The sequence below is a fragment of the Saccostrea echinata genome, unplaced genomic scaffold, assembly GCF_033153115.1.
Source record: "Saccostrea echinata isolate AGI-Se365-2 ecotype Australia unplaced genomic scaffold, CSIRO_AGI_Sech_v1 ptg000004l, whole genome shotgun sequence".
Lineage (NCBI taxonomy): Eukaryota > Metazoa > Mollusca > Bivalvia > Ostreida > Ostreidae > Saccostrea > Saccostrea echinata.
This window is the reverse complement of record NW_026889753.1, coordinates 12,299,668-12,311,359: the sequence shown is the minus strand read 5'-3', so window position 1 is coordinate 12,311,359 and position 11,692 is coordinate 12,299,668. Positions and strand designations below refer to the sequence as shown.

Sequence of the window (11,692 nt, the reverse complement as noted above, 5' to 3'; positions counted from 1 at the left end):
TGACATGTTTACTCGTATTTAGTAAAGTCTTTCAACTATTCGTTACAGGTCGTGACTATATCAAACGCCATCCAACAAATGGGATCAGCAGATACTCTAACACCCTAACCTTGTAGGAACTAGGTGATCATTCACAGACCAGTGGTATACGATTTGCGCTCGGTTCCAGATAGATCAGCAGTACTCTTTCTTCAGATCTGATCTTGATGTGACGGAGAATATATATATATATATATATATATATATATATATATATATATATATATATATATATATATATATATATATATATATATATATATGCAGGGTGACATGTAATGATGAGTAACAGTACACCACTATACATCATTTTTGTAGACTAAATAACGGGTCTATGCAGACTTCCAATGCATTTCCTTAGACCAATCCAGAGAGTTTGAAATGAAAACTTTTCCAAGGCAGTATCAAGTTTAAAACTTTTATTTAAAGATGGAATCCATCTGAGATGAACATGATAAATACGTTTGTTTAATGATACACAACTTTTCCAGAACTATCTCTCCTGTTTTCTTTCTATCTTCGTACTTACGTCGGTAATGCGATGAAAGATTATGCATAAAAGCTTATAGTTATCACAGTACTATTTTTGTTGCCGAAATATCACAGCAACACTTTCAATGTAGTCACACTCTCATTGGTATAACAAACAAAAACATTCTTACAACACGAGTCACGTTTCACCCTAATAAATCAAACATTGCCAAGTATACTAGTACTTTGACTAACATGAACAACATAAATTGTCATGACAAAACATGCACAAAAACACCAGATCACATTCGCTGCTTTGACCCTGTTAGGTATGGTTTGTATACTTCATAGTAGAGGTGGTCCTTTGAGGTTATCATAATATGGACACAGTGAAAATTTCCTGATTAACGGATCAGTCATACACTGTGTTCCATCCCTCCAACTCAAAGAACAACACACAGAGAATATCTTCAGAACAAACGCACGCTCGATCCAGAAGTCCTATTTCCATGAATCTGTGCCATGGACATCACTTTTTGGTCTATTTTACTCATTCCGAATGTTGCTGTGCGTGCACATTTGGATACTTTTTTCAGAGGTAATATTTTAGTACCATTCTTCCACGCACATTTCACAATGCCTTATCCTTCATGTATCTGTGTATATATCCATACAAATGTTCAAATTACTTTATCTATCACTTAATAGGAGGGAAATATTTGTGTATATATTCCAATCTTTGCTACACACGACCTACACACGTTCATCAACAAGGTTAGGGTCAAGGACACTGAATATGGCTTCCTCGTAGGCTTTGAATTCAATATAGTCTGCTTCTTTTTCTAGAAGCGTTTCCACACTCTTGCTGATTTCACTGAAGGACGGACGATTCTGTGGCATCATGTCCCAGCATCGCACCATCAGTGCGTACCTGCAAAAACACATGTATTTTACAGTCGTTTTTTAATTTTAAAACTCAATTCTGAGACAAGTAACTAAAACGACAAGGACAAAAAAACTTATTAGAACAATGGCATAATCACCCTTAACTACATGTACGTCAATATAAAAAGATCCTGTTAATATATTGAGGACTTTAACGTCAATAGACTCAAGCTAATATGACGATTTTTTCACTTACAATTCTGGTTTACAATGTAGAGGACGAGAGAGCCATTTTCCCATCATCACCGTGGAGATGACTTCTCTTGCCGCCATACCAGGATAAGGAGTGGCACCTGTGACGTAGGAGTCATGTTTAGTAAGCCTCAATTCAAGTAAAATAGACGATTTTCTATATTTAGTGTTAACTAAATGAGGAAAATTCTGTTATGCTTTTCCAATTAGTTCAGTTAGTCTTGCAGATTTTACAACTTTCTTCTTTGAATTAGAAGTTTTGCTTTTAATGCCATAATTCAGTAATCTGTACCCTCAGTAGGTAACTATTTGAGGACATTAGGAACATACACGTGATAGAGACCATCGACGCCTTACCGAGTGTGACTATCTCCCAAAGAAGAACCCCGTATGACCAAACATCACTTTTTCTGGTAAAGCACTGATCAGACAGCGACTCTGGCGCCATCCAGCGGATAGGCTGAGGACCCTAAACGATACACAGGTTTGTTTTATTTCATTTTTATTTGATTTTCATTTGAAGTACTTCGTATCTGTATCAAATGACTTATAGTTCTATAAGTACTAAAAGGCTTCCTTAGCTATGGAGAATACAAGCTTAAAAAGAATTTGCACAAATACCGAAATTACATAAAATTTCAAAATCAGCTGGACAGTTAAATAAATTTGCTCCAATTGAGGTCCAGTTGTTAATGTTTTGCCTCCTAAAGAGATGATTTTCATATGTTACCTTGGATGATCTCTCATAAACCTCCTCTCCCTCCACATTCCTGGCCAAACCAAAGTCACATATCTTGCACACCCCTTTACGGTCTATTAGAATATTACGGGCAGCGAGGTCACGGTGTATTATCTGTTCAGGGACAAGTAAATTTCATTAATGAATGTAAGTAAATCGTAGGAAGATTGCTAATCCCACACATCTTTGACTTTAATAGAGAGAGAATCGTTTTTTTTAAAATTAAGTTTATTAAATAGTTTTAGCATTTTCAAAATCTGTATAATGTTTTAAAATGTCTGAATATTTAAATTGGATTAAATTAAAGTGCTTAAATTGTGGGTTAAATTTTTTTGTACATTTAGTGAAGACAGGTGCTCCATCCCCTTGGAGATTTGGAGGGCATAGCTGTTGAGATCTTTGGCTGTGGGGGGTACGAGTTCCTCACTGTTAGTGGCCTGCTGGGAGGGACGGAACTTTCTCAGGTACTGCTGCATGTTACCTCCAGGAACATACTCCATAATGATATACATGGGATCTGCAATTCAAAAGGAAAATATTTTCTGAGTTATTAATCAAAAAAAAAAAAATCAGTGAATACATTTGAAGTTTTAGCAGCTACTTTAGGTGTATGGAAAATACTTTTTCATAAATAATAAATTTTCAGCACATTCAGAATACTCTATACTTTTACTATTATATTCAGGATACCCCAGACGTTAAGTATATGTAGACTTTCACAACGCTCAGGATATGAATACTTTTGTCATATTCAGAATACCCTAGGCTTTCATTGTATTCAGAATATTCTAGCCTTACAAAGATAGTAGAGACCTACCTTGCTGGGTACAGCAGCCAAGGTAATCAACAACGTTAGGATGATGTGGAATCTTTCTCATAATTTCTAATTCCTGATACAAATCTTCCTTTTCTGCATCAATTGCACAATCTGTTTACAAAAACAAGAAATACAAGACTTTTGTTTTCTTTCATTGTTCGTATTTCTTTGATTAGCAATTTTATTGCATTGTTCTATCATTCATATATTCCTTAGCATACCGCGTATAGTTTTTACTGCAACCATTTCCCAGTCTGAATTTCCATTGATATTTAAAGCACGAGCCATCATGACCTTCCCAAAACGACCTTGACCTAAATCAATGCCAAGCTGCAGACGTTGCCTGGGAAACTCGTCACTAGGAAGGACGCATTTCTTCAGATCCTCAAAGTAAGAGTTCTAAACAAAATCACGACAGTTTTAATTGATTACTAACTCAACAAATACTAAGTATCTAAGGTTATTCTCGTTAAGATAATTAGTAATAGCGCTGGTATAATTATTGTCCTTGCTTCATGAAAAAGGATTACACCCAAGAATGAAATTTATTTCTGTGTATGTAAGGGAACAATTAAAGAACAACATACCAGCTTCACTGTGCTTTCTCCACTCGATTGGTAGGCCACATTGTCCTGGAATATTTGTTTCGTAGAAGCATTGTCCTATTTGAGAAAATAAAAGAAAGGGATTTAAAATTATAAAAATATTGATATAAATTTAATTAATTAGTATTAATAGTATATATAATATGATGATAAGTATTATTAATTAGTATTGTGATACCTGTGCACCGTATATTTGTTATATCCCTATAAATTTTATATAAAGCAAATGCGCCTACATTTTTGATATCATTTGGACTGGCTTTTATAGTCAAACATCAAAAACCTTGGCCTTCTTATGGCAAATAATTTCCGGCGTTACCTAAATACCTTAACTAAATGCATTTAAAGATGCTTTCAAATTTACCAATGCATGGACAAGTGAAGAGTTAAAGAAAACGGTATTTGAATGAGGCTGGGCAAGATATGATTTGTTGGGCCTTAAGCCAAATATAAAAATCTAGCCCCATGCCTTTGGCTTTGGGCAGAATTTCGTTTACAGGTCCAACAAATCATATTACCCTCATTCTTAGTGTTTAAATACCGTTGAATGAAGTAATATAATAATAGAAGAATTATATACTGCTTAACTGTGTAAATGAAGAGACAAATGTAGATGATCTTACAGAAGATTCAAACTTTCTCCTCCTGAACCACGCTAGTGTCAATATGGACAATATGAGAACGAGCAGGACAGCCGAGGCAGCCCCGATTATAATGTACAGGTCCGAGTCTTCTGTCTCATCATCATTGCCTGATCCTGATAACCCGGATACAGCTGTAAAAGAAATATTCAGGAAAACTTTATATTTATAGTAAAATAGAACAGAGCGAGTATTCTTGATTCGTGACGTCAGCATCAAATGCCAAATGAGAAACACCGGACATAACTATAAAAAGTGAAGCAATTTGTTCGAAAATCGAATGTAAGATAACTAAATTGAAACTGACCCAGGCATGCGTAGCTGTTTGATGTGTCTATGACGTAACCGTCTCTACAGGTACAAGTGTAGGCACCGGCGGTGTTCAGGCATATGTCGGCACATGGTTTCTTGTTTGGCAAGTTACACTCATCAATATCTACAGAAAGGAATACATATACTCACATATGTTGCAAGCCATCACTCTATGAAGATCTATTATTTACATCTGATATAGACATTGTATAGCCTCGTTTTAGCAGTAATACTACCAATGCAGGTGCCGTTCTGGAACAAGTAGCCGGACCCACAATCACAGCTGTAGCCTCCCATAGTGTTGATACAGTTAGCTGATCCACATATTTGAGGATCATAACTACACTCATCAATATCTACAATACACCAAGAAATCAGGTTACGTTTTCATTCTTTTATTTGACGGTTTAAAGCCTTTTAGCAATATTGTTAGTTATATTGTTGTGTACACTTAACCAATTTTGACAGGGACAAGATTATTTACGAAACACTACACAATACACTACATGATATACTGTATAATATACTACACAATACACTACATAATACACTACATAATGCACAATACCCAACTTAGTACACTGCATAATATACTACACCTTACACAACACAAAACAACTACATGATATACTACACAATACACTGAATAATAAACTACATAATACACAATGCAATACACTACATAATACACTATAATACATATTTGGATTGTCAACATTGAAGACAAAGTCATTTTCAGACCATCTATTATTCACCATGACTTATTCTGTTTCATATTTATTTAATATTTAAGATATTTTCACAAATGTTTTTTAATCAATATTTTTTTTAGTGGTGGGAAAACAAAATACAGCTACATGTATATACTCAGTTAAGTAAATGTTTTTCAAATACTAAATTAATACTTAGTAGTGCAAAGTTAAGAATTACGATTAAATATATCATATAATTTTGAAAATTCTTGCCTTGAATCATTTGTACAGCGATTCCTTGACCATAAGAATTATACACTTTGCAGGTGTATACCCCAAAGTCAGACACTTCTACAGATTTAATGTTTAATACCATGTCCAGTTGATATTCATTGTGATAAACCACAAACTTGTGTAGTCTACAATGAAGCGAAGATCATACAGGTGAAACTGAAGCTATAATCAACACAAACAAAACACGAAACTAACATATTAAAAGGCATTTTTAGCTCACCTGAGCCGAAGGCTCAAGTGAGCGTTTCTGATCAAAATTTGTCTGTTGTCTGTCGTCGTTGGCATTGTTGTCGTTGTAAACTTTTCACAATTTCATCTTCTTCTCCAGAACTACTGGGCCAATTTCAACCAAACTTGGCACAGAGTATCAGTGGGTGAAGGGGGTTCAAGTTTGCTCAAATGAAGGGCCACGCCTTCTTCCAAGGGGAGATATTCATGAATTCATGAAAAATTAATGCCATCATTTAAAAAAAAAATCTTCTTCTCAAGAACCACTGTGCTTGAAAATATGAAACTTATATGGAAGCATCCTCAGGTAGAGTAGATTCAAGTTTCTTCAAATCATGACCCCCGGGGGTAGGGTGGGGCCACAATGAGCGATCAAAGTTTTACATAGGAATATATAGGAAAATTCTTTAAAAATCTTCTTCTCAAGAACAGCAAAGCCATGATTGGTCATATTTATATGGAAGCATCCCCAGATAGTGTAGATTCAAGTTTGTTCAAATCATGACCCCCAGGGGTAGGGTGGGGCCACAATGGGCGATCAAAGTTTTACATAGGAATATATAGGAAAACTCTTTAAAATTCTTCTTCTCAAGAACAGCAAAGCCATGAATGGTTAAATTTATATGGAAGCATCCTCAGGTAGTGTAGATTCAAGTTTGTTCCAATCATGACCCCCAGGGTAGGGTGGAGCCACAATGGGCGATCCAAGTTTTAAATAAGAATACATAGGAAAAATCTGTAAAAATCTTCTTCACAAGAACAACAAAGCCATGATTGGTCATATTTACATGGAAGCATCCTCAAGTAGTGCAGGTTCAAGTTTGTTCCAATCATGACCCTGGGGGTAAGGTGGGGCCACAATGGGTGATCAATGTTTTACGTAAAATACATAAGAAAAATTTGTAAAAATCTTTTTCTCAAGAACAGCAAAGCCATGTGTTTTTTTTAATGGGTGCATCTTCAGGTAGTGTATAATCAAGTTTGTTTTTAAATCATGACCCCCAGGGGGTAGGGTTGCGCCACAGTAGGCGATCAAAGTTTTACATAGGAATACATAGGAAAAAGCAAGCCTTTTAAAATCTTCTGATGAAGAACAGCAAAGCCATGATTGGTCATATTTAAATGCAAGCACCCTCAGGTAATGTAGATTCAAATTTTGTTCAAATCATAACCCCCCAGGAGAATAGAGGGGCCATAACAGGAGATCATAGTTATACAAAGGAATACAAATGATATATCAATAAGAATTGTCTTCCTAAGAACAGCATTAGTTGTCATATTAATTCAAAAGCATCCCTTTGAAGTATAGATTGAAGTTCAAATTAACACCCCCCCCCCCCCCCCCCCCGAACCACTTTTATATCAAAACTTTTCAAGACTGAACTGATTTCTGCTTTTTCCTAGCCAGAGTGCTCAGGTGAGCGATGTGGCCCCTGGGCCTCTTGTTCAAGGTGTAGTATTTTTTTAAATTTATTATAGAATTTTACCAAAATTTAAGTGTACTTTCTCATGAAACATAAATTATGCTTTCTTTACCTATGAAATGATTCTATACATTTTCAAAATGAGCAAGAAACTTATAAATATTAGAAATGTAAATGTCATGTAATTTGACAGTTAAGTTGTAATCATTGTAGAATACCTTGAAGATGACGGCAGTATCGCGTCATCAAAGTACCACGTGAGTAATGTTGGGATCGGGCTGCTCCACACGTGACAGGTCAAGTTTTTGTTTTCTTCCACAGTGCCATTCATCATTGTGGTCTCCGCGGTCACAGAAGGACGACCTTTATTACAAAATATGAAATATTGTGAATAACAAAGGAAAATCAGGGGAAAAACCAGCCATTTTTAGACCACCTAAGTCAAAGGCTTAAGTGAGATTTTCTGATGAAAATTTGTCCGTTGTTGTCATTGTTGTCATCGTCTCGTAAACTTTTCACAATTTCATCTTCTTTTCTGGAACCATTAGGCCAATTTCAACCAAACTTGCCACAAAGCACCCTTGGGTAAAGGGAATTCAAGTTTGTTCAAATGATCAAATGAAGGACCATGCCCTCTTTCAAGGGGAGATATTTAAGAGTTTGATCACCCCTCCCCCTCCACTTGAGGGTAGGTTAATTGAGGCCACAATGGGCAATCAAATTTTTACAAAGGAATAAAATAATCTTCAAAAATCTTCCCAGGAAAAACAATGCATGATTAATCATATTTATATGAAAAACATCCTCAGGGAGTATAGATTCATTTTTGTCTAATCAAAATCCCTTGGGGTGGGATGGGCCCACAAAGGGCTATCAAAGTTCTACATAGGAATATATACATATGAAAAATCTTTAAAAATCTTCTTTTAAAGAACACTAGTGGCATATATTATTAGTCATATTAAGATGAAAGCATCCTCAGGTAATGTAGATTCAAGTTATTATAAATCAAGACCCCAAGGCCCGGGGTTCCATAATATGTGATGAAAGTCTAACATAGGGATTTATAGAAAAGAAACTTTAAAACCTTTTTCCAAAGAGCAGCGAACCCACGATTTAAGTCATATTTATTTGGAAGCATCCTCAGTTAATGTAGATTCAAGTTTGTTCAAATCATGACTTCCGGGGGTAGGGTTTTATATAGGAATTTACAAGAAAAAAATGCTTAAAAACAATAGGGTCATAGTTTCTCAGGAAAGCATTGTGGCCCATGGGCTTCTTGTTTAAAAATATCTAAAAATGCATAAGGTTGACAAAAACTATAGTACAGGATTTTGGTCACATTGTCTTATTCTCTTTAAGGAATCAACCTTTATTAGATCTTGTTTTTTTTAATATATCATTTTACCTGAATGACATTAATTGGGTATTTTACGTCTGTTTTATCTTTGTATTTAGCAGATCTATATTGTTACGAGTATATAAATAACGAATATGATAACAAGGCTTTGCAGTATTATTATCATGAGTACGTTAAGAATTACATCTGTTGATATTGCATCTATTACAAATTTTGTACTAGTCTCTAACCTTGTACAGTGATATTAATATGATCATGGTAAATTTTATCATTCAGGTCGATGCCACACATGTATGTTCCTGTAAAATTGATGGTGAGGCTGTCTGCCATAAGGTTAAAGAAGATCCCTGTCGCGTTAAATATATAGTAGGATCTTAGACGGACATCTCCAACCATGTACTCGTCCTCTGCTCTCAGGTGAACTTCATTGCCCGTGATACTACGGATCAGCCACATCATCTATAAGATACAAGTACTTCTATAATATCAACCACATTATCAGATACATGACAAGAATTTCTATAAAAACAACTATATTATCTGTAAGACACAAGGATTTCTACAATATCATCTCCATCATCTGTAATACGATATCAACTCTATCTTCTGTAAGATACAAGGATTTCTACAATATCATCTCTTTCTTTTGTAAGATAACAATATCAACTCTATCACCTTTAAGATTTAAGGATTTCTACAACTTAATGACACAAGGTTTTCTATGATATAACACATCATCCGTTATTTACAAATATTTCTATCATACCAATGCATTGCAAGAATACTCATAAAGTATACTGATCAATAATTTTCGATAGCTATGCAAAAATATATGTTTCTAAGATCTTGCATAGTTTCCCGAATTAGCCCTTTCACGATAACTGCAGCTCTGCTTTCTCGAAGGGCAAGTTTAGCGAAGGTTATTTTTATAATAGATAATAAAATGAAGTTTATAAAACAATAGTTGTTACATTATATTTCACCAAACTTCATCATTTCGTCCTGAAAAGAAAGGTACCGCAGTTATCACGAAGCTGTCTATTCAACTTTACTATTTAAAATGTATTTAGATGGAATACTTGGCAGTTTTTGTAAAACACATGCAAACAAAGGGAAAAAAAATAAGTGTCACACCAAAAAAACATTTGTATTACAGAGTGAGTAGAAAAGCTTAATTCATTTAACTGCATATAAAGGCTACTAAAAAAAATCATATGGACCCTATTTCAATATTCTAAAAGTTCTAAGCAGCGCAATTTCTGCTCGAAACTGTTAAAATAAAACACCAAACTGTGTTAATCTTTTTTCAGTATCTAAGTTTACCCTTGATCCATCAGCAAACTATGAATATAGAAAAAAGATGAATGTCTTCCCATTTAGATTTAGGTATATAAACCCCTACTCCAATATAGGCTTAGGAATTAAAGTAAGAGTTTATTATTTAGGAAGGAAAATTACCATGGGTAGTTTATCAAATCCCTCGGCCTTGCAGCATAGTTTGAGGGGTTGGATACCCTCCACGTTGATTTGAGATTGGGAGGGGTAGATAAAGGAGATCTTCTTGTCCGTGGTTATCTCAGCCATAGTTTTGTTTCTTCCAGCTGTAAGTATTGTGTTCAGTATGTTATAAAACGTAATGAATTCATTTAACAATGCTTACTTTTTCAGACGTGGATTAAAAATAAAATACTGTACCTAACTTTGTACAGTTATGTACATTTTTCGTCTAGTGTTATAATTTCACCTGTTTTCACAGAGTTGCAGAATGAATGAAGAAGAAAAAATCCGTACAATTTCATTAGTTTTACCTTTTACTTCTATGTTTCCTGTATCTGAACCATGCGCATTGGTGACGACACAGGTGTAATTGCCTACGTCATCATCCTGAAGCTTTGAGATGTAAAGACAAAATTCTCCACCTATCTCGTCATATCGCTTCAAATAGGTTTTATATCTAAAAGGTAAGATTATTTGTTAAAATTTGTAGACTTTTTCGTTATATCATCGTTATTTTTCTCTAATATCTACAGCAAAGTGTTTCTACGTGTATCTATGACAATTTGACAATTCTGAATAAATTATGGTAAATATATATATATATATATATATATATAACTCTGATTTAAGGACTAGGGAGACCAGACCATTATATATGGCTTAAGGGGACAATATACAGATTTTTTAAATTTGCTTTTTTCTAAAAAGAAATACCAGATCAAAGATCTATAGAACACCATTTAGTCGACTCTTGCTTTATTTTTTCATAATAAATGCCTCCTAAAAATATATGAAAAAAATGGTCTCCTTAATATTCTATGTTTCTCTCATATGACTTAAGGAGACCAGTGTATATTTTTTATAAATATAACTTGTGGTTTAAGTAGACCATTTTTCTTTCATAGTAATTTCACTTATTATGCATTAATTAACATATTGTTTCCAACCAGAATAGTTGCGGATGGTCATTAGTCAAGGTCAGCAGAAAGATATTTGTGCTAATGTGACTCAACATGATCAGTACAAAACTTTGAATTAAACTAAAGTCATTGCACAAGTGACTTAAACGCAGTGGTTAGAGCGTCTGCTCTAGAGTAGCGAAGTAAGGAGTTGATCCTTACGTCGCAGGTTCAAATCCCACTGTGGGATGGGGAGACCGGTCCTTCAGATGAGACCGTATAAATCGAGGTCCTGTGTCGCAGTAGGTGCTGGCACGAAAAAAATCCCTCGATGCTCAATGGCCGTAAGTTCCGAGTATAGGACAAAATTTGCAGATCTCCACTGGCATGTGGTGGTGTCTCCATATGAGTGAAAAAATCTTGAGAGGAATGTTAAACAACATACAATCAATCAATATATAGAGAGTATAAGCCCAGAGTAGCTTGTTCTGATATCCACATTTAACTCTCAATGCTGTCGCCCACATGGTGCAGTGG

At 34.9% G+C, this 11,692-nt stretch overlaps 2 protein-coding genes across 2 annotated transcripts; both read right to left on the bottom strand.

Annotated features, from left to right (window-relative positions):
• Window positions 1-443: 443 nt before the first annotated feature.
• Window positions 444-5,127, bottom strand: LOC133179197 (tyrosine kinase receptor Cad96Ca-like). Its single transcript, XM_061313990.1, has 11 exons — window positions 4,998-5,127; window positions 4,757-4,885; window positions 4,432-4,583; window positions 3,791-3,865; window positions 3,425-3,602; window positions 3,204-3,314; window positions 2,725-2,903; window positions 2,378-2,500; window positions 2,005-2,116; window positions 1,652-1,748; window positions 444-1,441 (listed from the first exon to the last, which is right to left on the bottom strand). The coding sequence occupies exons 1-11, from the start codon at window positions 5,056-5,058 to the stop codon at window positions 1,264-1,266; spliced, it is 1,395 nt and encodes a 464-aa protein (XP_061169974.1). The 5' UTR covers window positions 5,059-5,127; the 3' UTR covers window positions 444-1,263.
• A 207-nt stretch (window positions 5,128-5,334) lies between these two features.
• On the bottom strand, window positions 5,335-10,724 carry LOC133178943 (uncharacterized). The gene is made up of 6 exons (XM_061313594.1): window positions 10,568-10,724; window positions 10,218-10,360; window positions 8,990-9,218; window positions 7,618-7,762; window positions 5,727-5,872; window positions 5,335-5,342 (listed from the first exon to the last, which is right to left on the bottom strand). The coding sequence occupies exons 2-6, from the start codon at window positions 10,341-10,343 to the stop codon at window positions 5,335-5,337; spliced, it is 654 nt and encodes a 217-aa protein (XP_061169578.1). The 5' UTR covers window positions 10,344-10,360; window positions 10,568-10,724.
• Between the last annotated feature and the right edge of the window lie 968 nt (window positions 10,725-11,692).